This window comes from Falco rusticolus, chromosome 1 (assembly GCF_015220075.1).
Source record: "Falco rusticolus isolate bFalRus1 chromosome 1, bFalRus1.pri, whole genome shotgun sequence".
NCBI lineage: Eukaryota > Metazoa > Chordata > Aves > Falconiformes > Falconidae > Falco > Falco rusticolus.
In genome coordinates this window covers 66,268,785-66,295,658 of record NC_051187.1, presented here as the reverse complement: position 1 = coordinate 66,295,658, position 26,874 = coordinate 66,268,785, and the positions used below count along the sequence as shown (strand labels likewise).

The 26,874-nt window shown below is 34.6% G+C and overlaps 1 protein-coding gene across 2 annotated transcripts in view; it reads left to right on the top strand.

Moving 5' to 3' along the window:
- The window catches only part of TUSC3 (tumor suppressor candidate 3), a 137,934-nt gene that overhangs the window by 38,258 nt on the left and 72,802 nt on the right, over positions 1 to 26,874 (top strand). For both annotated transcript variants that reach the window (XM_037382404.1, XM_037382405.1), the window contains exons 2-5: positions 10,481 to 10,650; positions 21,330 to 21,447; positions 23,891 to 24,031; positions 24,537 to 24,677. In XM_037382404.1, coding sequence (XP_037238301.1) covers positions 10,481 to 10,650; positions 21,330 to 21,447; positions 23,891 to 24,031; positions 24,537 to 24,677 — 570 coding nt within the window. The remainder of the gene's footprint in view (positions 1 to 10,480; positions 10,651 to 21,329; positions 21,448 to 23,890; positions 24,032 to 24,536; positions 24,678 to 26,874) is intronic.

The window sequence follows — 26,874 nt, the reverse complement described above, 5'->3', positions numbered from 1 at the left end:
TTGCTCCTTTGCCTTTTTGCCCTGTTTAAAACTGTGATTTGCTTCCAGCATTCCAACAAAGGCAAAGGAACCTTTTTTTTCCCCCTAAAATTTCTAATTTTTTTATTCTTTAAAATTAATTTCCAAAGTGATTTACCTCTGTGTGGTGTTACCATCATCGTTGCTATATCAACTTTGAACACAAAATCTTGTTTCATAAACATGCAGAGGAATGTGTAAGCAAGGGGTGGGAGAGGAAAGAGGAGTGGCAGTATGCTAATTTAAAAGCACTGTGTAAGAAAGGAAGGGGCTTTCCAGTAATGTAGATTTCTGAATTATTTTATCATGAAATAGGGAGCAAATACACTTTCAACAAAAAGGCAATTTTGTTGGTGTCTATGCTTATTTGAGTCACCTTTCCTATAGATTCTACTTGCTCTATAGAGTAGAACTTGCTTTGTACTCAATGAAGAACAAAAAACAGGGTGAACAACTGTTCAGTAAAGTGATGTCTTGTCCTGCACATCCTTTAAATATCATGCATTTCATCTAATGCTCTGAAATTGGAAATGTTCTCAGGAAAGGCTGAGGGAGCAGGGACTGTTTGACCTAGAGAAGGGTCAGGAGGGATCTTAGTAATTTATATAAATACCTGATGGGTAAAGTGTAAAGACAGAGCCAGACTCTTTTCATTGGTGCACACTGACAGGACCAGAGTCAGTGGGCACAAACTGAAACACAGGAGGTTTCATCTGAATGTCAGGAAACACTTTTTCACTATGAAGATGGCTGAGCACTGTCAAGGCTTGCCCGGACAGGTTGTGGAGTCTCTCTCCTTGGAAGTTCTAAAAAACTGTCCTGGACTACCAGCTCTAGGTGGTCCAGCTTGAGCAGGGAGCTTGGACTAGTTGACTTCCAGAGCTCCCTTTCAACCTTAGCCATTCTGTGAATCTCTGAAATTTCTCTAGAGTTGTAAATGGAACCTACAACCATACTAGATAAGAAAGGCAGACTCTTTTCTTCATGTTCAGACTTGACGTTAGTATTCTGTTTGCCTGTATTGTATCATAAAGAAACAACAAATTCAAGTTAATGTTGACTTTGTTTTATTTTCTTCCAGTCTTTCTCTTATGGATACAGAAATTATTACAGGACAAAGTCTTCTGAAGAAGGGTTTTGTTTGTTTGTTTGTTTGTGTTTTTTTAAAGGATCATATTATGTAAGTTATTTGCATTTGTCCCTGGGCAGCATCTCGTTCTATATAAAATACTTGAGCTACATACTATGATATGTACAAAACAATTTAAGCAGCCTGATCCTGGATTACTGGGTTCTTATAGCTTGCCCTGTAGAACTATTTTTTTTAAATAGATCTCTTTATTTTAAAGAGACTTATCTAAACAAAATAATTTGCAATAAAATTGACAGGGAACAGTTGGTTATACATCACTGTTTGGAGAAATGTTCAACTTATCTTCACAAATAGTGCTTGAGAGTAGTCAAATAAGAATATAACTCAAGAAAGAGAGACCTCGCTTTTATGTTTTCAAAGACACTTTGGACTCTAGCCTTAGGAAGTAACAGAAAAATGACATTTGGCATGGAAAAAGAGAAATGGCTTGTGTCTTTTTGTACTATTGAGCCTTTGCTTTTTAGTAGAGAAATGTCATTTCTTCAAAGGATCTAGGTAGTTTAAATAAGGCTGCCTGCTGATTTCAGCAAACACTAAAGAGGTTAAGTGAAAAGAATAGGATCAAAAGTTACTTTATTTTTAAAAATAAGCATAATGTTAATAAAGTGTCCAAGAAGTCAATATTCTTTGTAACAAGGGAAGGGTACACGAAGTGTATAATAGTTCTTGAATGGCTTTCAGTAGTTAATTCTCCACTGTAAATTCAGACAGGCTGCTGAATGCTGTGAGATGAGTATTGCAGCAAGCTAATAAAAAAATCTTGGGGAATGTGTGGAAGAATTCCTGAAATTTAGAATGGCAATATAATAGCAATTAGTTTAAAAGGCTAAGCTAAGTTTAGTCTTATCTAAAACTCAGAAATATTTGAAAATGGCATGCTGAATTAGTATATTAATGACACACATGCCTTGATAATCTGTAGCTGTGAGATGTGTTCCTGGATTTATAGAGTTTTTATTTGTGCAATACTAATTGTGCGTAGAATTAACTTGAAGTATCTGTTTAAAAATCATAAACTTAGCACTCTAAAAGGTATGGTCATATCCAGTTCCCAGGAACATGAAGGTTCTGAATCCTGGAAAAAAATAGACAGACATTAAAAATTGGAAGGTTGATAATTTTATTGAATTTAAATACCTGTGCAGAATTATGTATGCTTTTTAACTTTTTGGGGGATCATTTTAATATATTGCTAAGGATTTTCCCCCCATCTTTTAATCAAGAACTTCTGCAATATTTTTGCTAGGTCACCCTTATCACAACCCTGAAATGTTTTCCACTGAGGATAAATGGAACTTTTTAAGCCTTGCTGTATGACAAGTACTCTTGGAATCATCCTGGTTGTCCTATATTATGCTCTCCTGAGACCAATATCCTTTCAGTGTAAAGGTGACCTAAGCAAAATGTACTTTGAGGTTTAGCTGATGCTTTTGTTGTAGCATATTTCCTCTACTTCATAATTCATCCTTTTGATATTTCTCATTATGTTTTTAATTACTTCCATACTTACATACATTAAAAAATCCCCCAAAACCGACAGTATAGGAAAAGCCTATAGCTGTATAAGGTGTCTTACCTAGGCTTATTTATATAAACTCAGGTAGTTTAACTTGCATTTATTTGATGCAGTACAGTAGGGATTCTCTTTCCTGAAGTGAACTGTGTGCTTGTTCACAATACTAGAATGCTACTCTGTAATTCATATTGTTGACTTGACAGATTTTATTTAAATTAGGTGAACTTTATGGATATGTACCTTCATTAAAAAATAAAATCTGTGACAAACTTTGAAAATTTTGAAAAGTATTAATTACAAAAAAGATGATTTTTTTATATTTTGAAAGAAATTGCCGATTTTGGATTGTACTCCATTGAAATTGAGGACAAAATACATCCATGTAAACCATTATGAGGGTTACTTTCTATCTTATGTTTTCTACAGTGACAAAAATATTACTGTTATAACTTTCTTGTGTGATCACAAAATGACAGCTCGGTATAATAGGAAATCACCCAGATTTTTCTTAAATTGCTAATAGAGCCACTTATGGGATAAAATAAAAAAAAAAATACAAAACACCTCATTACTTTTAGTTCTCTGTTCATTTGTTTACTCGGCCTTAAAAGGACATTTTTAGGCTTAATACCAAAAAATGTAGGCTATTTTGCATAAAGATGAAAATCAGTGTCTGATTCCAAGAAGCAAATCCTCAGTCACAGCTAAGTAACCTCAAGTCAATGGAGCGTAATATCAAGTCAGTCACAGTGTGCCAGCTTACATGGCTCCTCGATTATGTAACTTCTCAATTCCTGTAAATATGTAAATAATCTGAAAGGGAATAAAGTATCCTAAGAGATTTATATAAATATATATATATACACACACACACACATATATATCTATACACACACATATATATATATACACACACATATATATATATATAAGTGGTTAGTGATATTTACGTTAACTTACGCTAGGGATTTTTTGTGGGTTTTGGTTTTGTTTTCTTTTTTTAATTTTATTAAAAAACAGCCTTTGAAAGATTATGGAAAGTTGAAGAGGAGATGAGGACAGGAAAGGAAACTTTTGCAGTACTGATGCAGCTGTTCTCCGTAGAATTAGTTTGTGGCCTTACGACTTTACAGAACAGATTGTATTGTACTTCTGATGCCTACGGAATCTGATGTAAATATTAATTTCTGCTGTAGAAAAGTATGTTTCTGACTGGAATATCCAGATACTTAATCCTGCAGTTCTCCATTAGACATAGAGTTTCTTGTGAATCAAGAAATGACATTTAACAAAGTTCATTAGTTTGACATGACCCATGGTTTTTGTTCTTGATTTATAGAGAAGTTCAAAATAGGGAATAAATATTTTGGATAAAGCTACTGACGCTGCATGTCTTTTATATAAAGTGTACTCCTCTTCTAAGTAAAATATGTTTTAATTTTTTGCCAGGTTCCACAATAACCTAGGAGGTGTTGGAGGGAAGAGTGAAGATCTAGGCAGATCAAAGAAATTACTCTTCTTTAGCACCTTCAAGTCCATGAACCATGTGAGGTCTTGTGTAGAAGGCTTGTGCAGAAAAGTAGTCATCTATCTTCTCCCTTTTTAGTGTGTAGGGATATTATGTAAACGTACCTGAGTACATGCAAGTATTGTTTGTCAAGATTTATGAATGATAAAACTATTTTTGGATATGTTCAAGAATACTGATATATTGATAGTGTGAATTACATTTATATGCAGGCATCAGATGAACAAGGGACAACAGAGGAATGAATGACTAAATTTAAATAGGCTGTAACAACACTTTGAATGTTAATTCCACTGTCTTTCTGCCATTAATGTAATTGAGTTAATAATTACAGTGAATGCTCATCAAACATATTTTTAGAGGAGGTAACTACTATTTCTACAGCATACTGCTGAAAAGTAGTTTCTCTTTACTAGTATTATTAGTTTAAAGACTAAAAAAGTGACTGTTCAATTGGAATTTAAGCTACATACATCAGATTGAGATATTTATGAGATACTTTACATGCCTTATCGGTGCAACCTTGTGGATTTTTTTACATTGAGTTTTGTCCTGAAATAATTACCTACAAAGCTAACATTTCTTGAGGACTTGATGCACCTAAGTGAACAAAGCAGAGTCTTTATCTCAAGAGTGATCATTCAGTCTACATTAGATGGTTTTGGTAAGATACACATACAGCAAACATGGAAGTCAGGCCGCCTCATTTTTTTTCCTTTGCAACATCATAATTTAAGAAATATTCAACAAAATCTGTAGTTAATTTATCTCCAGTAGCAAATGTAGGATCAAGTCATTAATTAGAAATTTATTTCCTTGCTTTATTTCTTTACTACAGAAACTGAGAAACTTGAACTACTGGACTGAATTTGAATTTTTCATCAGGAAAGGGGAATGGCTTGGTAACAACCAATGCCTCAGCCTTACTAGGAGTCACCAGTAGATTGAGTCCCTGCCTAATTTTTTTGAGGACGTTTCCTAGTACTGGTATCTCTTCTTATGGATCTTGACTCTACCTTCTAGAGCTGAGATCTTCCATGTTCACGTCTAGCAGCATTCAGGAGGTACCATCTTACATCAGAAAGAGCTGAAACTTCTTCTGAAACCTAGGGCTTAAGTTACCCGTGTGATGTTTTTCTGACTGAAGGTAAAGTAAATGAAAGGAGGTCTAAAGAAACTTAATTCAAACTAAATTTTCAATAATGTAAACCCATCAGAAATATGTATATATGATAAAGACAACTGATAAAACTTCTGTGAGAATCAAGGAGAAACTTCCCTTTGCCATACTCCAGCTATTTTGCTGTTATGTATATTTTTCAGATCAACAAATGTGAATCAACAAGTATTTCAATCTTAGGGTTTTTTTGTTTGTTTTAAAAATAAGAGATTTTCTTGAAATTTTCAGTGTCATCCGTTGAATAGCAGAGCAAGGACCATTTAGGAAAATCTGGGTGGTGTTCTGGTTCTTGGGTTTTGATTTTCTTTTCTCCAGAGAGATATGGTTTTATTTGGGTCAAAAGAAATTTTGAAAATCTGGCCAAGGAAAATTAAGTCAAGTGAGGCAAAACGTGTGTATACAGGGTGGTTGTTATTGTTGTTTATGCTTTGTCTTGTAGGCACAGTGTCTTGGGAGGCTGAATAAATAAAGCTGTGCTTTGAGTAGCTAATCTGCTAGTCACAGAGCATGAAAGGGAACGCTTGTAGATGCCAAGCTCTATTGGGTTAAGCAGCAGAGAGGAGATATGGGGGATCACTGGGAAGCAATCCCTGATAGGGAATTGCTTCAGGTAGAGATGCCAGAAGGTGGGCCTGCCAGCATCTTCTGTTTCATAACTTGTCACAATTTGTCTGCATTTTTGACAGGTGGCACAGTTGTTTTAACACATCACTAGAAACTGAGATGTGTAATAGATAGGCTTTTAACTGTATTCTTTAGCTTTGTTCTCGTTTCATGATATGGACGACTGCAAATGGAAAAATCTTTTGCTAGCCATATGAAAAAAAGCAAGATTATTTAGAATTGCTGTCCCAAGCAGCTTATTTCAGTGGGGCTTAGCGGGATTGAGGTCAAAATGCCAAGGATTCTGCCCCTACTCCAGTAACAAAAATAATTTTCATAGGTGATCTCTTTATGGAGAAATCCCTGTCCTAAATAACTGTTTTCCTTGTTGCATCAGAAAATTTCTGCATTCTGGATTTTCTCAGTTACATTTTTAGGCGTTATTTATTTTTGAAAAAATGCTCGCGCCATGTATTTTCACTTGTAACAAAATAATGCAGGAACAGCAAGTACTAATGTAGTTCTGATTGGTTTACAGAAATTAGCTTTCGTGTTGTTTCCACATGTATATCATAAATGTTCTTTTATCTTGCTTGTAAGCATCAGGAAATGGGAATAAATAAATGGCACATGGCTGCCTCTTCACCCATTGATTTAAATGTTCCTTATGCTTTTATCAGTAGACTGTTGTCTGTTGACCCTTTTATAGTTATTTGCACCAAGAAAACTTGAACTTTACTCTGAAAGGTAGAATTTCCCTTCTCAGATTTATGCTTGTGGGTTTGAGTTTTTTTCACTGTTTAAATTAAAACAGTCCCATTGAGTTACCAGCATAAAGCTAGTGAATGTTCAGAGGAGTTCTGTAAATAAATGAGTTTAAATAAATGTAGGGTCTTTAAACTGTTTAGACTGTGGAAAGGAGCAGAAGTTTAGCAGTGTAGGGCAAAAATGAGATAGTTTCTCATTTTCTGGATGTGAGTACCAGTTGTTCATGTGTCTCAGTCATCACAAGATGTGTTTTGTCCAGTGGGTCTGATTTAGTCATCCTCTCCTATTTCCAGCTTTTCTCTGGCAGAAGTTTCCCCAGGGGGTGGAAAGAGGCCAGTTAATAAAATTTTGTAAATGTCTAGAATCCTAATGGAGATTCACTTTGGCAGTTTTATGTATGATTTATACAGTTTGATGGTAAATGGTAAAAGAAAAGTACTGGAGGACACATTCAGTTTCAGTACCTTCACGGCAAGAATAATTTGGGATATATCATTGTCTTTTCCTAGGTGTTAATAGATTATTATTTTCATTATTATTCCATCAGGATAATAGGGAAAATTCTGCCTTTTGTTTCTAAATGTTTTCTGTCAATTTGTTTTTTTCACTTTTCAACACTGTTCTTTTACGTGGGAGAAAGTTTTTGACTGGAGGTAGAGCTCATAGTCACACCTTGTATTCAGCAATCTGTTTTTCTTTTTTGTATGAAAAATGATTGCCTTTTTGACCCAAAGCTGAAGTAGGCAGTTGGAATGTTGAAATTTTCCATATTTCCTGAACATAGATATTCAGCTTTAAAGCAAAATGCATATCTAAAATGGAAAGTCATTTAACATTAGATTTATTTCTTGAACTTCATTATTAAGTGAGATGAGGAAAAGGTTGATAAATTACTCGGCAGCATACATTGTATGAATGTTTACAACAAAACAATATCAGATCTTCATCTATCTGTAAAGTGTTATGAATCAGAAAGCCATAAAATATAGGCTGTTCCACAGACTTCATTGCAAATTCTAGAGCTGTCAGTCCCAAGATCTCTTCTATCAATTACTTTGCAAAAGGAGACTTTCTGGAATAAAGTGGACTAAAAAGTAGTAGGATATCTAAGTGCAGCCAGTTACCGAAGAGAAATCTGGCCTATAGCAGAATGTTTCATTCATCAAGCTACTCAATGATAACTTTCTATTTGAAAAAAGTACATTCTTAAGAATCCAGCAAAGCAGGTAATAAAATTGTACCTAGTGACTTTATACTCCTGAAGTACTACTTAGTTACCTAAGTAAACATGTTACTTAGTTACCTTAGTAAACATGTTAGGTTAGTTACTTGCTTGTTACCTAGTGCATTTAGAAAAAGCAAAACAAAACATACAAGTGGTTGAGAACATTATGGTGAATCTCACCATATTGCACAAGAGCTATGTGAAGGTGATGTTATACATGGTTGAATCTGAAGGAATCAAGACAATTATTTATTGGCCACATCTTCCAAGTAAAACTTTGTGTAGGACTTCTCTGAGTAAGACTCTTCTGGTATCACTGATGATTTTGTAGAAACAAATTATATAGCAGTAATAGAGCTGGGTTCCCCCCCCCCCCCCCCCCCCCCGTTTTTTTTTCTGTCAGGATCATGCTTTTGCTTTAGCACCCTTAACAATACTTCATAGGTTTCTGTTTCTTTTCTCTGCATAAGACCTATTCTGAAAAGTCTTTGGTCTTTTGTACCAAGTAGGATGTTGTGCATCCTTCCTGTGCTAATTTAAAATTAATGTATCTTTATCAGTTTTCTTTGTTTTATCTTTTTGCTTCAGCTATTAAAGCTTTTGGAAATATGAATACGCATCACTTTTTGGCCCCTTATGTTTTATTATGCATTACCAGGTGGAGTGCCTCTTGCAAAACTAGTGAATCTTTTGAAATGAACAGAAAGATTTAATCCAGGTACTGCTAATCCAAGGAAATTTTACAAATGCATAGGTTTCATTTTTATGTGATCTGCTTTATGGTTTGTTTTAAAGAACAGAACTTACAAAATATCTTTTTTAAAGTAAAACTACCAAAAAATAGGGCTTTTTGCAGAAGAAAAGCTGTATTGATTGATTCATTGGTATTCTCTTGACAGACAGAATTGTAGTCTCTTCTTTACTTTCGTGATTGCAAATCTCAGCTAAATTCTTAGAATAGTAATGAAAACCTAAAAGGGTTTTTTTGTTATTATTTAAAGGCTTTATACGGTCAAATAGATGTGAAATGTGGCTGTTTCAGAACTGTTCATGATTTACACTGATCAAAGCTTCTTCTTGACTCAGAACTTATGACGATGAGCTGTGCCTTATTAGGAGATCCAAGGGACGTCATCTGCTAATTTTTAAGATGGAAGATCTGACAGGCAAAATGGAATTTTCCTTTATCCTTCTATTTCATTCCTCCTTTCCCTTCACATACCTATCTTTACTCTTATTTATAGCCTTACTGATTTGTCAAAATGTTACATTTTTTTTTCTTTAAAAAACCCAAACTCCTAGAAAAGCTACCTTGTCTCCTTGCTCAGTGGTTCCTGCACAGTATCTGAATTTTATCCTCACCTTATGTGTCTTGATCCCTTTTTCTCAGAGCTTTCCCATTTCATTATATTTTGTTAAGATGGTTTATTCTTCTCTTCCACAGCAGACCCTCATCAGTTTGTATACCCTTTCACTAACTCGTGTATTTTGTAAGAGTTCTCACACCTTCCTGTTTTCTGAACTTAGTTTCTCTTTTGTTTGGTGCTTCCTCTTCACTTTCTGTCTCCGTTTCTGTCTGTCCCCCTTTCTGTCCTTCCCACCTTCTCTCAGCACTCAGCAACTTCACTGAACCTACATAACTCAGGAGACTAAAAAGTCTCTGCTGAGCATGTGTGACGTCAGGCTTACTTGATAAAAAAAAAACAAACAACCCAAACTAAATAGATTTTCATAGGAATGTTAGTTAATGTATTTAACTTGAGGGCCATCTGCTAATATGTCTCATAGCCTGATTCTAAATGCTTCATATGTTGGAATGCTTTCATGCAAAAGAAAAGCCACACACAAGGAATTTTTGGTCTTTCTTATATACTTCAGTCAAAATATTTTGGGCATCTCAACCTTGAAAGCAACTAAAAGTGTTGATCTCATAATGGAAAGTGCCTAGATGGGTTCATAAGACAGTGCACTCTGGTCTGTAGCAAAATACAAAACTTACATTAATTTAAATTCAATATGATACATATTTGTAAGGAAATTGTGAAGGTAATAACTATTTTTCTTTGTAGCTATGTTTTTCTTTGGTCTTAATATCTGAGTGACTGTTAGTATACTGCTATGATTTTTACTAACAGAATAAATATAACGCTGCATTTTCTAAAATTTTCAAATTTTACTGAAAGTTAAATGATTGCTGTACTTTTATCTTGTATTTAGATAATCAGCCTTACCCCACTCATTTGCCTTTGGTAGCAACCTGTTTATTTCATTATATGTATCCTTTCTAAGACCGCTTTGGGTTATTTTTTTTTTTTAAGTACTTAAAATCTACTTGTCTACATAGAAGACTAAATTGTGCTATAAGCTATATGGAGGTGCCCCCAATCTGCTTAAGTCCATAGGTGCTGTGTGCATGCAAAGGCAGAATATGTGTACGAAGTCCTTGAAGTTTAAGCTTAAACAGTGTTCATCCTTGTCCTCAATTACAGAATCTTTTGGCTGAGAAGGTGGAACAGCTGATGGAGTGGAGCTCAAGGCGCTCGGTCATCCGCATGAATGGAGACAAATTCCGAAGATTTGTGAAGGCTCCACCTCGTAACTATTCTGTGATAGTGATGTTCACTGCTCTCCAGCCGCAGCGGCAGTGCTCTGTCTGCAGGTAATCTATACCTTAGTGATCTTTTTCACCTTCCTCACCACAGTTTTCAAGTGTACATTTTAATCAATGTGCAGTACACTGAGTAGGATTGGTCTTTGCGTGGGATAGATGCTTACTATTTAACAGGCTCATGTGTTTGGTCACAGTGTCTCTTCAACTGCCTTTTAATCTATATGTCAAATTTTAGTCTTCCTAGTTTGGGTTTTTATTAAATTACAGTTGAATAAAATATACACAACTGAGGTAGACTTTCTCTTTAAGAAATCTGCTGTATTTTGTTATCAGTTGACCCTGATCTTTCCAAAGACGTTTTGTGTCAGAAGTGATTCGTTACCATTTAATAATATGACATTTCACTGATTTCTTCATTTAAGAGATGTCCAAGGTTCTGATAAAGAAGTGAATTACCCTGTAATTTCACAGCTTTAGATAGTTCCTACATGCAAGCATATTTTTTCTGTGAGGACATGCTTATTGTGGAATACTGTCTGGCACTGCACTTTGTTATGTTTTGGTGGCTCCTTTTAGAATATGTATTAAAGTGGCTCTGGTATTCTAAGTTCAAGGTCTTTCTCTGTAAGTTCCTAGCTCAATAAGTTAATCCAAAATTGACTGTTATAGACATGGAAATTGGGCCAAGGGACTGAAAGGTAGTCATGAACTGAATTACCTTAGTAAATCAGAAAGTGCATTAATAAAACCTTCTTCAGTCAAAATATGCATTTGCATTAGAAATTGTGTTTAGTAATAGATTTGATTATTCTGCAGGGAGTTCTAAACAGTATTTAAATAGGCAGCAAAACACTTCATAGAGCTATGTAATACATAAGCTTTATATGAAGAAATGTCATTTCCTGGTTTAAAATAGGTGCACTTTGAAGTTGGGATATATAGCGGCTTGTTACATTTCTTAGGTGTTGGAATGTGACATTTACAATAGAAACTAACTTGTGTACCTGTATTCATATACAGGCTTTATTACATTTTTTAAGTAGATTAATTTTAAGTCATTGAAGTCAGCTGGTCAGTTTTGAAAGCAAGTATATAAATTGCATTCCCAAGAGTTCACCCCTCTACATCTGAACTGTGAAAGACTAGGTACAGATAGTTTCAAACATCCTTAAGTCAAAGGATTTTTTTCTTTAAAACTTGCAGCACTTTGTTGCTGTTATTTCTTCTTTGTGTTGCTAGAGGTTAACTTTTGGAGATGAAATAGGAGTTGAAAGTTTACCATATTGTTTTGAATCATTCCTTATTTTCCTACCCAGTAGATAAAAGTACAGCAGATGCACTAAGTTCAGCTATATAAGGGCCAGTGTATTCATTGTTATAATGGCCATCACAAATTCTTTGCCTGTGTTATATACAGCTCTTTTGTGGAACATCTGAAAACAACATATATATTGCCATTATTAAGGGAGTTAATATTTTCGTACAAATGTATATTTTTTAAGGAAGTTAATTTTGCTTACAACTATTTATTGTTTCCTGTATTGAAAAACAGCTTATAGTCTTTGTCCTGTAATATGCCAGGCTAGCCATTCATGTACAGAAACAACTCAAAATCTTTAAGCATAAAATGAAGGGAAAAAATCAACATACTACTATCAGTTGGGTTTGTTTAAATAAATGTGAAGTTGTGATCCATTATTTCATGTGAAACAAAATGAGTTTAATGATGTTGATCATATTGCCCATAAAACCATTATCAGGAAAATCGACATTTTCAAATCAATGGCCAATTAATGGACAGGAGCACTGAAAGGATATACAGAACTGAAATGCATGCATTACTTTATAGTTAGCTTTTCACTAGCCAATTTGCCTAAAGGAAAAGTGGATTTTTAACTTAATCTGTAATGTTCTCTGAGGATGCTTTTGTCCAAGATTTAAGAAAACTGTTACTCATCAAAATATTTTCAGAAAATTGCATGGAAAAAAAAATCGTATTTCAAATAGCAAAAAGCACTTAGACTGAAATCTTTGACTTTGAATAACTGTCACAAAAATCACTACTTATTTTTTCCCCTAAAAACTGAGCCTGCTTAGTTTATACACCACAGGATTATCTAAAAAAAATGGTGTTGTCTTTTCCCTTTGTTGACTAGATTTGACATTTCAGTATCTTATCTCTTCTAAATGTCCAGTTTATAAAGAACAGGATGCAGTATTTTCAAAAGGGAAAACAAAATAAGTTTGTGTGCTGCTGTTGCATAGAGCTACATCAAATACTAAGCATGAAAAACACATCATTATACAAAAGAAGATAAATAACAGGATGAGGAACAATGGTTGGAAAAGTGGTCCACTTCTGGAGAAGAGCAGTGAAAGCTGATTGTCATTAGAGCAGGCCATTGCAGATTTACACATCTGAGGCCAGAACAGATCATGTGTGCCCTCTCTTGTTAAAATAAATTACATTAATTTTGTATCTGATTTTGGATTTCATTATATTTAGAATGTTTATTGTAAAAATGAGCCCCTGCTTATAATAAAATCAGTATGACTTTTCTGGCAGTGTTTTGAATGATTGTACCAACGAAGAGAGGTAGCTTCTTACATTCAGAAAGTTAATGTCACTTTTAGCACTCTTGAAAGTGAATGCAGAGTCTAGAGATCCAAATTCTCTACCAGATTAAGGACTATTGTGCCTGTCCATGGCTCAAAAGTGCTGTAGTTTGGGTATTTTTTAGAAGGTATGAATGAAAGATATTTTGCCCCCACCCCCGTCCTTTTAATGCTGGAGAAGTTCCAAATTTTGGATGAAACTTGGCTGAGGTTATCTTAGCCAAGTCTTAAAAGTCTTTCCTATCCATATAGCAAGGACATACGTGTGGAAAGCTGACCAAATCTGTCTCAGAGAATCCAAGGCTTTTCTATGCACACCAAGGAGGATATTGTAACATCAATCACATAAATCACTTAACAGCTATGATTTGTGAAAGTATATGGAAATAATACCAACTTATTCTTAAAGTGCTACATACAAAGAAGTCCCTGGGACTCCATATGAAACTTTTGTATGTAAAATATATCTTTTCATCCAAAGGAGCTGATCTTTTTTCAGTAAAACCAAAGCATATTGTGTGTTTTTATAGGTACTTCTAGCAAAAGTTATTCAACATACGATCTTTTTTCCAGTGGAATGAGAAGAGTTTCTTTGTCATTGCAGGAGGTGGATACATGATCTTACCTATCATCTTGAGAAACATAAATTAGAAAAACTTTTTGAATGCTTTGTTTGCCAATATTTTGAAACTTCCGTGTTCATCCAGTGCTAGGCTTGTTTGTTCCTGTTATACATCATATTGTTGTATTTAATGCTTTCCCTTTACTTAATTTTGCTTGATTTGCTTCTAATTTTTGACGTCCCTTTTTAATATATACTTTTAAAAGTTAGAATCTTATGTCTACATTACTGACTGGAATTTATTCTATGCCCAAAACCAATTAGGTTGATTTATAAGTAAGTGTTTCTAAAAGACAACTACCAGTTTGTTATCTTTGAGACAGAGATTGTTTCTATATTCATCTTAATGAAATTTTTTCACAAACTGTAGACTGGAAAATACATCTGTAGGCTATCTGAATCAATCCAGTCCTAACACATGAAGGCTTCTGTTACATGTTAGTAGTGCCTCTAGTCGTGCCTCTAGTCATGCCTCTAGAGTTTTTTCAAAGAAATTCTGTCTTTATCCTAAAGCAGAATTTGGAATACAACATTTCCGTCTAGCTTTCTGGACAAGGAAGTTTCACTTTTCTGGTCCAAAAAGCTATTGGAAGCCATATGATGTCTTAATAGCTGTGTAAGTGGTAGCATAAATGTCAGTTTTCCTGTTGACACTTGTTTAGGTTAAATAGACATAATTGGTATTGGGAGGTGAATTAACCATAACAGATCAGATATCTTACGTGCTCTTGAATGTGAAGTCATTGGTGAGGTGGAATGTGTTTCTAACAGTTGAAGTTGTGGGGTTTTTTCCACGTGCATTTGGAGACATAGTTAGCCTTGATTGGCTTTAGACCAAGAATAGTGCTAACATGTATACACTCTGCAACAGCACACTGGAAACGGATACCGAAGGGGCCTTTGATGCACTGAGATGATGAATCAGTTTGGATTTTTAGGGGGGTAGATGAACAGTGAGAAATAATCTAACTCTAAACAGTGGCTCCTCAGAATAAGACCAGCTTCCCTTTTCCCTTTGTGCTTAGGTATTCACTCAACTAGATAGTTTCTCTCTGTTATCCACATCAGTCACACTATTGGAAAAAATTATTTCTGTATGTAAGAAGGAGAACAAAAAAACAGTCACTGACAACAGCATCTTCACACAGATGAAGAGGCTGTTTCTCAGCCGGTACATTCTATTGCATGTAGGAAAACATTAACTACTAGCCTGACTTGAATCCATTTTTGGGTGAAATTCTCTTCCAACTTCTCTGCTTCTCATCTTCTTACCTCTGGCAGTCTGTTCTCCCATTTTATTATCACTACATTTTTCCCAAAGGCATCGGCACCATTTTACCAACCAGACTTCAACGACCCTCCCCATTCTACTTGATTGAGTATTAGTGCTTTGATTTTCAGCTGCACATGGGCTTTAGCTCTAGCCTGCTGAAACCTTCACCGTACTGACTGTTCTCCGCATCCTTCTTTGTTATCATTAACTCATTTTTTTTTGTTTGTTGCTGTACCATCTAATCAGTGTGTAAGCAAATTATATGAGATCTGTTATTTTACTTTCTAAGCACTGCTTCTCTCTCTTCTCACTGGTGGAAGCAACCATTTCTGCTTTGCATACAGATGCTTATCAGAAATATCTTCTTTATTGTCAAACAGTTCACATTATTGTCTGGTTCATTTTTCAAATTCATTGCTGGGGTGTTTTCATTTAGGAAGGGATATCTGGGTCAGAGAAATTAAACTGGTCACTTGAGTCTCTTTTTTTCCCCCTAGAGTTGAAGCCTGTCAACAAAAAAATGTATATTTTGTTTGATTGTTTTTTTCCTTAGTGTTCCTTGAAAAGACCAAAGCAGTGTCAGAGGCTAGATACTGAGTTTCAGTGAATAGGGTTTATTTTGACCTGTGCCACTAGTTTCTTATGAGATAATGATAAAAACATGTAAATTAGACAAGTACATCTCTCTGAACTTCAAGCTACCAGAAACAAATGGATTTTGTTTTGCATAGTTTCTAATATGCTTGTTTATACCTCTGAATTCCCAAATGTTTCTTTTAAAGATGTAGCTGAGCCTGTTTGAATCATTGCAAATCAAGATTAAAACCTAGAATTAGCATCATAAATGATCAGGTCGACTATGGAAATGGCAGGTGACCATTTGTGGAGACAAACTTGTAAACTGCACAAACTGAAAACTATGTTGTTTCAGTCCTGAATGATTTTTAATAGTACTTTATTGTGGAAGTAACAAACCTGCTTCCAGATTCTTGGAAAACACAGTTTTGCAAAGACAGTATTTATGAAGAAGAAGTTAGAGATGGCTGGTAATGCAGAGGAGTTTGTATAGCCTGTAATTTTCTTCACCCTCATGTTGGACCAGACTATTGCATTTTTAAAAGTGTCAGAAGTTTCATTATATTGAAAGTAGCACTGATTACTCACATTAGCTGAAGTTGTGTGTCTGTCTGTAAATACATATGTGTGTGTTAATATACATATAAAGTATATACATAAAATATATATGTAGGACGTGAGGGAGAGAGGTCATTTTTGCATGTGTGGCACATGTTTTCTAAAGACTTTTGTTTCTTTGAGTGACAAGGATGAATTCTGTCAGAAGTTAATGGTTTTAATGGAACAAGCTTGTAGTTACTGCAGAAAGCCTGCTGCAGAATGAGCTCAAAGTCAACTGCTTAAGCTGTCCCTCCTATATTTCTTTACAGGATTATATAAAAGGTAAGTAATAATTCAACATATAATTTGTGTATTTTTGAGCTTAATGTAGTATGTATTTCATAAAGGGCTATGAGTGTAGCTGCCTTCTGCTGTTGACTCACAATGTGTGGAAGGAAATGACAAAATATATGAGAGAAGAGATTCCACATAATTTTATTAACATCTACCCTATCAATGAGACCTCCAAGAGGAGGATTTTTTAATCGAGAGAGGAATTCTGTCATTTTCCTTGTTCAACAAAATATCTGAGAAAACTCTTTTCAAGCAGCTGATCAAAGAGTAGGTCAACAGCAAAAAGAATTCTGACAGTCAAGGAGGTGTCATCAGAAGGAAGAAACAGGATCCTCTGCCTTTCGGCTTTTTGCTGATTGATCAAGAGCAGGTAGTGAGAAAATCATTGACGGGTCTCTTAACTGTACTGAGAGGGAATTATCTTTTGAACTTTTGTTCAAAGAAGGAACAGGAAATGAGGAAATGTGGAAAGAACTGTTGAAAGTTCTGCAATTGCTTTTTCAGTGCACTTCAGGATCTTGATAGAGGTATTGATGAGGTCTGTTTTACAAGGCAGTAATTTTACACTTGGATCATAAGAGACTCCTCTCCTGGTTTTGGCTGGGCTAGACTTAATTTTCTTCTTAGTAGCTGGTGGATGCTGTGCTTTGGATTTCGTGTGAGAACAATGCTGATAGCAGCAACTAAAACCATCAGTGTGCTAGGTGATGTACTAAGTCAAGGACTTTTCAGTTTCTCAGCCTTGTGAGGAGGCTGGAGGGGCACAAGAAATTGGGAAGGGACACAGCCAGGACAGCTGACCTGAGCTAGCCAAAGAGGTATTCCATACCATGGGATGTCATACTCTGTATATAAAATGGGGGGTTGGCCAAGGCCAAGGGTTGCTGCTCCGGGACTGGCTGGGCATCAGTCCACGGGTGGTGAGCGCAGCTGTGTTGTGCATCACTGGTTTTCTTTTCTCCTTTCTCTTTGGATCTCATTCCTCTTTCCTTCTCCCTCATTTTCATGATAAGTGTGTTGTTATTATTATTGTTTTTATTTTATTTTATTTCGATTAAATTATTGAATTGTTCTTATCTCAACCTTTGAGTTTTACATTCTTTTCTGATTCTGGGTGATGGAGGAGTGAGTGAGCGGCTGTGTGGTATTTAGTTACTGGCTGAGGTTAAACCAAACCCTGTGGTCCCAATATTTTTTTTTTTATTTTTTACTTTGCAACTTCTACAAAATATGATCTCGTAGCTTCTTTTCATCTGCAAAATATTGGAAGTTTCCTGGGATGCTGTAAATAGAATAGCATGGATTTTAGATTGCTTTCTCCTATTGTAGTTATCTAGATTGCATAATTGCTTTCTCCTATTGTAGATATCTAGATTGCATAAACAGTGTAGTTTTCAACTAGTGTCCGTACTGTCTTCATTTTGTCATGTGTGGTGAATTTTCTGGACACATTTCTAGATTCTTTTCATCATGACATTAAGTCATGCTAAACAAAAATAAAAGCAAACAAGTATTCCGAATTTAGTAGCTTCTCAATACTGAGAAATCAAAATATGCACTTAGCCCTTTCTTCTCTTCATTTTGGGAAAACTGTTCCAAATAGTTGTTTTGGAAGTAAACTGCAGCAATGATCACGGTTTACTTTAAACAGATGGATAAGAATGGGTAGGTGACCTGGTAGTGAATTCTTTGCCAATTGTACAATTGTAAGTGTTTTGTGCAGTCCATAACGTGCCAGAAAATAATGCTTTACAGCTTTTTTTGGCAAATAATTCCACAGTCTCTTTTATTCTTTTCCTAATACTCTATTTGTGTTTTCCTTACTATAATTGGACTAGTAGAATAAAATTAATCTAATTTAATATAGCTCAAGCTATACAAATCTGATTATCTGCCATAGACACCCACATAATTAATCTTTTTAAATAAAACCTTTAATATTCATGAGCACATCTTGTGTAATGGAAGACGTTTTTGTAGAACACTTTCTTAGCAGTTTACTTTTCAGCATGTTGAATTTTCTAGGTAAGTAGCATTGCCTTCTGATCTGACCACTATTTTCTAGTAGTTGGTTAATATTACTCTTGTTACTAGTTCCTGTGTTGCTGTTATGATGAAATTCTTAAGAGGTGACTGTAGCAGCAGTCATTTAAGATTTAAACAACATTTAAATCTTCTCCATTTATCAAAAAATCCTTTCAAACTAACAGAAGCAGTGCTAACATTGTTATTCTGGTTTTCATACCAAGTGTAGTTCTGCCATATGCCTTTATAGTGCTTCATATAATTATTACAATGATTTCATATAATTATCATTACTTCATAGAAACAAACTGATAGAATCGATATTAACTAATGATAGGTAGGTAAGAAGTGTCAGAGTTTCTATTGCCTGATGTTAATTGGAGGCTGAAATTTCTTCAACCGGGTGCTTATGCTTTTTACTATTATTGTACCTGAAAAGAAGTAACTAGAGCTACAAAAAGTTACGTGATTGTATTAGGGTTGTATCCGTTGGAAATTCCATAGTGGACTGTAGGATGTTCTTCAGTGCTGTATGTGGTAATCCTGTAACTTTGTATTCCTGCCCCTCCTTGATTCACTCTTGTGTCTCAACACCCCTCAAGAGCTGCTATGAGGGTATCTTACACAGTGCTTTGATATCTTCAGTGTGAGGATGAGATTATGCTTTGAATCTGTTATAGAAAATCTGAGAAAATTTTTTGCAAAATGATACTTTCTGAACTATATTTTCTACTATTATATTCACTCAAAATAGTTCGAGGATGCAAAATACATGGAGATCAATGGGAGCAAGAGTCTTCCCTCAAATAGTGGGGGCATAACTGGAGTATCTAAATTTCCCAGAAATAGTGTTTCATCACAAATGAAAGGTAGGCTAAGAAGAATGATTGCATCAAGATGAAGTGATTTTTATCTTGTTCTTATAATAAAAATGGTTCAGCTTTAATATAGCAGGTTTAACAGAACAGTGCCCTACAGATATTACTTAAAATTTTAGAATGCCTTTGATGTTGTCTGACTGCCCTCTTCAGGATGACAGTGAATATGTTAGTCTGCTTGATGGTATCCGTTTCTAGAAATAACCAAACTAATGCCTAAATAACTTTTTTCTTAATTGCAAGCTTTGCCCTTTATGTCTTAAGTAGCAAATTTGACTAGTTCAGATAATAAGGGTGAAAGCTGAGTTTTGTTGTGCTTCATAATGTTTATTCTTTGGGGGGGTAAAATAGTAAAATTTAATTTTAACCTTTTTTTGTACTGATTTTTTTTCACGTACAGTATGTTCCTTGATACAATACAACTCTGGGGTTGTAGGTAATATATTTCGTGCCTAAGGCTGATCGCAGTTATGAGGAAATGGAGGTCTTATGACGTTTGCGGTCCTATCATCGTCTTCCCCCTCTGCTTTCTCAAAATACATTATGTATTATATGTGGTTAGTGCAGAGTTTCTCTTGCAACAAACAGATTTTTGCATCTACAGCCTTTAAATAAACAACATTCTGCACCATCAAACACATGGACCTGGTTTCACAGAAACACTGTTTTAAGAAAACCTGCAGAATACATTTATTTATGCTACTTCTGCATCTTACCACATGCAAAGATAAGTTGCCAGGTGGTAGAACCTTGGTTTGGACTCTACAGCAGATGTGATTAATTAGTAATATGGAAATAATGAGCAAAGCAGCCTGTGTAAAGCCGAAAGTACTGCAAGGATCCTTTCAGATTTGGTTTGTTGTTTTTCTTTTTGGTTTGCTTTGGGGTTTTGTTGTTGTTTGTTCCCCCCTGATTTATTCATTGACATATATATTTGTCCTGTGGAAGAACCTGTGGTTTTGTGGTTCTGTGACTGTGTTTAGAGACTGTCTCTGCCTGTAAGGGTCCCAGAATTCTGCTGTAATTACTTCTTTTCCTTTCCTCTGAGTGCAAACAGGGCAAAGATTTTTAGTTTGTTGTATTTTTTGTTGTTGTTTTCTTTTTTTCTTTTAAAATGAATGGATGAACAAACAAAACCCACCCAACCAAAAACCCCTCACCTGAATATACAGCCATGAGAGGAAACTTTCTGACAAATTTGAATAGTAGCAATATGATTTTCTAGTGATGATAGAAAAGATTATTTAACCTTATATGTTGTGCAGAATTATCCTTTATCACTTTTAAAACAAATTATTTTTAAAATAAGAAATAATCTTGACTGTATTATGCTACTTAGAACTGTTCTGTTCATTTAGGCACTATCATTTCCCCAGTGTTTAGCAGTTTCTATGGCTTTCCTATTTTATGAAGATTACTACTTCCATGTTTCTGAGTTATTTGTCCACTAGTTTCAGAATTCCTTATGTGCAGCTGTTTCCAACAAATAAATCCTAATATCAAACTCATTGGTCACGTAAGCATCTCCTTGCAAGGATATGTTAGCAGGTTTGCATGATGCTTGCCACTCAGGGTATTTCTGTTTTCTGAGACTTTTAAAACAATGCTTTTTGTTATCATCATCTTGGGATGTATATTTTGACTTAATGAATTTCTAATTCTGGAGAAGGCAAGTTTAAAGCAAAGAGTTGCATAACTAGCTGAAACTCTTTTTTTAATTGATAGTATAGGTATTGAGAATGATAACTGCAAATGTAATTCATATAACCCTTGCAGCTGGTTATAGAATCTTTTTTTGCCAGCAAATGCCACATGGATGTATGTTTGTTTCTTTCTTTTACAGGCAAGCTAATGAAGAATATCAAGTACTGGCTAATTCATGGCGCTATTCATCTGCTTTTTCAAACAAACTGTTTTTCACAATAGTGGATTATGATGAAGGGGCAGATGTTTTTCAACAGGTAAATGCTGGATACCCTAAACATTCTTATTTTTTAGAACTACATGTTGATTTGCCATTTGATACAAGACAAATTATATTCTGTGTGTAGGTGTGTACTACTTTGTTTTCTTTACAGATTCTTTGTGGTTAAAAACACTTTCTATGGCATTAGAGAAGACAGATCATACCAGTAGCCACTTCTGGTATTTTCCAAGTGTAAATTATAATATTTGTTTATAGATTACATTATATGTATGCAAGATTTTTTCAACCCATTGTTAATGTGATTTTTTAGAATTAAGTGCAATGCAACTAACATTTGGCTTTACAGATTTCCTTTATTTTACCTTTAGGGGAAAAAAGCTCTTAACTAGAAGAGGCTTTTAGTTGCTTTTATGTAATACAATATTCTTCAAATCCAGTAATATTTGTATTAGTCTGGAAGTTCTTCAGGGAAGAGAGAAGAGATTGATTTAGATTTTATATATTGGCTATGAAGAGTAAAAATACCAACGGCTGGAGAACAATCTAAGGCCCCCTGTTAAATTGCAGTCAAGTTGTAGTCAAGGCAAGACAAGTCCCTTGAAAAGTGATACTAAATACTGACATACCTTTCTCTGTTATGTATCTGTTGATTGAATGTGAAAATGTAGATTAAGTGGAGTGACAAGTTTTGAAGTTCTCTGTATTTTTAACCACCTTTGGTGTGATTTGAATTTCTGAGGGGAAAAGGTTAATTTTTTTAATATTTGAAATTAATTAATATTAATAATTTAATTATAGTCCTAATATTTCTTTTTAAATACTTAATTTTAAAAGTTCAATTGTTCTGTTTAGTAAATATTTTTGCTTCCAATTGACATCTTAAAATCTATTATTAAGAATACATTGTAAAGAATAGTTATTAACGTCTTAAGACTTTGCTCTAAAAATTTTAGTTCAAATAAACTTCAAAATCATATTATGTTACCCTACATGGTTACAATAATACAAAATATGTTGTTAGATCTTGACTTAAGCCAACCAATACATATTATTCCTGGTGTAAAAGGGCACAAATGGAGTTTACTTCAGGTGGCGTGCATTTAAGTCTTGTAAAGTTTAGACCAAATTAGATAAAATATGTAAGGTTTTGGCTGTCTTTGAGAAATACAGTGTTAAGACTACGTGACACTAATGACTATTTTAAGATGCATTTGGGGGAAATGCAGCTCTTACCTGATGTTTATGTGTGTGAACAAATCATGTAGTAACTGATGTCATAGCAAAAAAACCTCCCATAAGTAATGTGATTTCAATTTTTCAGTTTTTACTCTGTTTATAGACAAATAATAAAGCAGTTGTAGACCAACTGCCCCCAAACTGTATACAATGTCAGAATGTTTCTCTGTCTCAGAATGTTTCTCTACCTTGTGAAATGTTTCATTAAACTATTTCAAAACATTTGTTGTGAATATAGCCTGTCTCAGAATATTTCTTATTTCCAATTCAATTAATTAAAGAAGAGGGCTATTTTTGGCTTAGATGGAAAATACTACGATAGCTGGTAATTTCAATTGATAAATTCAGTTCTGTACTTGATTATATATTATGTTTTGGTAATGTGATGAAAACCCCTTTTGCAAGAATGAAACAGACAAGTTTACTCTGCCTTTGTTATTTGAAGATCTCCACATGGCACCATCTTTAAATATTTCCCCGATTTTTTTTATGTTAATTTTCATTTTTTCAAGTGTTTTATTGCACTGTTTCTGAGATGGACTGAATATGGAAGAATTTTATATAGAAAAATTATGTTTCATAGGTTAGATACCGCCTTGCAAAGTTGAAATGCAAATATATTTTAAAGTGGTAAATGTAAATCTATTTGCTTTTCACCTTTTGAGTTTTTTTTATATATAGTGAATAGTTTCAGTGACATCAACACATGGATTTACAGTCATATAATTTCTAGGGCAAGTTATCTCAGCCTTTCTGGATTCAGAAAAGGCTAGTCACTAGTGGGTAGTCTGTTTTGAAGGCAGTAAAAGACTAGATGAATAGTTTAGTTAACTTTGGATTGGTGAGAGCTAGGCTAAAGAAATAATGTCAAGCTATTTTCCTACCCTAGAATTAGAACCTAATATGCTTCAAGAGATTGGATGGGTGGGGAGTCTGTTTCACTAATTACAGGAAAGTTCTTATATTGTGTGAGAACTTTAAAGCATAAGATGCTCTTACTCAGAGAAGCTTATGGGTGCAATACTCTGAATAATTAAATATCCCAAGGAATCTACTGGAGGGAGTATTCTGAACACTCTTTTTGTAGAACTATGCATGAAGGATGCATATGAGAATAATGTATGGAGACAAATTATATTTTTCACGCTAATTAGACTTGTGTTGTCTTATACATTAAAGGGAAACATTTTTGAGGATAGAGTTACTAATTTTTTTTTCTGCTATTTTTCCTCGTTTTGTAGCTGAATATGAACTCTGCTCCGACTTTCATGCATTTTCCTCCAAAAGGTAAACCCAAGAGAGCTGACACATTTGACCTGCAGAGAATCGGATTTGCAGCTGAGCAGCTAGCTAAATGGATAGCTGACAGAACAGATGTTCATGTAAGTCTTTCGACAGTTTTAAAATTGAAGCCAAATGTATCTTTGTAGTCTGAGACAGGTTGATGACAGATTCAGTCTTCAATACCAGTTTTCCTCAAGTGCAGGTTCTAGAATGCGAGGAAAAAAAAATACAGCCATGGTACTTGTGGTAACTTCTGCAGTGTGCAGAATATATTCCATTCTTACTTTGTTAAATTCTGTATAGTCTTACTCTGGATGAAAGCAAGCAGTGACATTGTGATGATTAGTTATTAATAAGTAATTCAGACACAAACAGCAAATCTGTTGAAGAAATAATGTTGAACAGTTCAAAACAATGCCTAAAACTTTTTTCGTATTATGTGATTATTAAAACAAGTAATTTTTTTTCTTGTTTAAGTATCCCTTTAGGGATTAGTTTTTCTGACCCTGAAACCAGATTTCAGATGCTCTCTGTTTGTTTGTTTGGAATATGATCTGTATGTATGCATTTATTGTGATCTGTATTTGTATTTATCTTTTCCAGATTAGAGTGTTCAGGCCTCCTAACTATTCTGGTACAATTGCATTGGCTCTGCTGGTATCTCTTGTTGGTGGCTTGTTATACCTGCGGAGAAATAACTTAGAATTCATCTACAACAAAACTGGCTGGGCCATGGCAGCTCTGGTATGCAGATTTCCATTACTAATGCATTTTATTAGTTTCTTATCATAGCATGTGTGTCTTCATTACTTGCACAGTAAATTTAAAGCCATTGCATTAATACGTTGTTCAGAATGGTACTATCAGACAAAGATTTGTAATCTAGATTTTGGGGCTAATTCTTATAGACAGTGAATATCAGTTACTATGAGTGATTTACTGAAAATCAGCAAATTCTGTGACAGCTGCACTGCTATCATCCAACTTGCTCTTTTTTTTTGTAAAACAGTAATGTTATGGTTGGTTTAGTGTGGATATTAATAGCAAGACTGTATCACTTTAGAGTAATGAAAGTTTAAGAAAAGTAACAAAGGCTTTTATATGTTTGTAAGAAAACAATAAAAGAACTAAGAAAAAAAGAAAAAGGTGGAATTCTTTCCAAAACTGGTTTCAGTAGTACTGACCTTAACATGCCACTGTTAACCTAAATGAGAATAGGACAATCTTATAGCGTTAACTGAGGAAAAGCTAGAACTAGCCAACAGTCTGTTTGAAATATTAGTCAACTAAACCCTCAAGGCCATAAATAGCAATTTAAGGTTTAACATGCTTAATAGTGTATTGCAGTGTGTTTATTTGTAACATAGTTTTCAAATAACTGTGAGCAGACTGATGAAAAAGGTGGACTGTGCAGCATAGTCAGCTGCCTGTTTTAGATTGGAAGTAGCATGCAAGGATGGTAGATGACAGTTAAGGTGTATCAATAAGTACTCATTACTCTGCCTTCATTGTGACTGACAGAAGAGGAAAAATCTGCAGAGCAGCATCTAAGGCTTAATTTTCAGGGACCCGAAGCCAGGAACATGGTTATCAACACTAGAATAGTGTCTAGGATTATCAGGTTCAATCCAGCATTTTACAGCTTAATGGAGCTCATTCCTTCTATATTAGCAATATATTGAGTACAGTACTTTTAAAAAATTTGTTCATGTATTTTGTACAACATAAGCCAAGCTTTTCTTTTTTTCCATGTAAATGGTTATTTATTCACTTCATCATTTTAAAAATTTGTTCTCAACTTGCCTCAGTGTGAATTAACCTTTCTTGAAAGCACATGGCTAGGATTGTAGAAGGAATATGAGTTTACTTGTGCAGCAGCATTCATATATTATTTCTGATCTAGACTCCCTTTCCCATGAAAGCTTGGACCAGACGGTCTTTTGAGGTCCCTTCCAACCTGGGCTATTCTATGAGTCTGTGTATTTTAGCTCTGTTAAAAGTAGGTTACGGGTATATCCTATAACTGTTTTTGCATTTTCAAAGCTATGTCATATTGATGGTTTGCTGTTCTGCTCCGATTCAACAATATGAGAAGATACCTTCTTTTGTGATACTCTCAGCTGATGGGCCCATTGGCAGTCTTCATTACATCAATTCAAAGATGGAGTTACCTAGTACCTGTTTGGTTTCAATTAATATTTATATCTAAACGATTAACAAGATCTTAAAGCAAGCTCTTTGTTCAGATGTCTTTAATATTTGGCATTAATCTTGGAATAATGGCTACTGATAGTGCTGTTTTCTCTCATATGCCATCACAGCATTTCCTGCTAGTGTAACATGGCATACATTCTTTGTTTAAGCAGTTTGTTAATCTATCCCATATATTGAAGAAGGAATGAAGTGGACTAGATTTTGAGTAGAATGATGTTTCCTTTTGATCTAGAGAGTCAGGACAGAATGCCTTCTTTGTTGTAGTATGTCATTTGGAATATCCTGAGCTCTAGCACAGTTTTGACAGTTCTCTTCCAAAGTAAGTCTGTCATATTTAGATCCATATATTTTTCTAGATTACCAGTATTTCCCAATGATAATACTTTTCAAAGATATACTACCACCAGAAAGCTCAAATTTAGTATGTATCAGTCTAACTTTTTTTTTTGGACACCTAATCTTCAGAGATCATCTGAGTAAAACAATAGTTAGCACACCAAAATAGATGTTTGTGTCAAAAATCAAATAAAGATATGTAATCAGTGGTACTTCCATTGCTTAACCATGCACTGTTTCTCTGGAGACAGCAATTTTATTCCAATTTCATACCTCAGGGTTTCTTATCAAAAGTTTAATGTTTGAATGTTTTGGGGAATTGTGTTGTTTGTCTTGCAGAGGTTAAAAATCAGTTCTTCAAATCAAGAATCATTCTATTACAATCTTCATT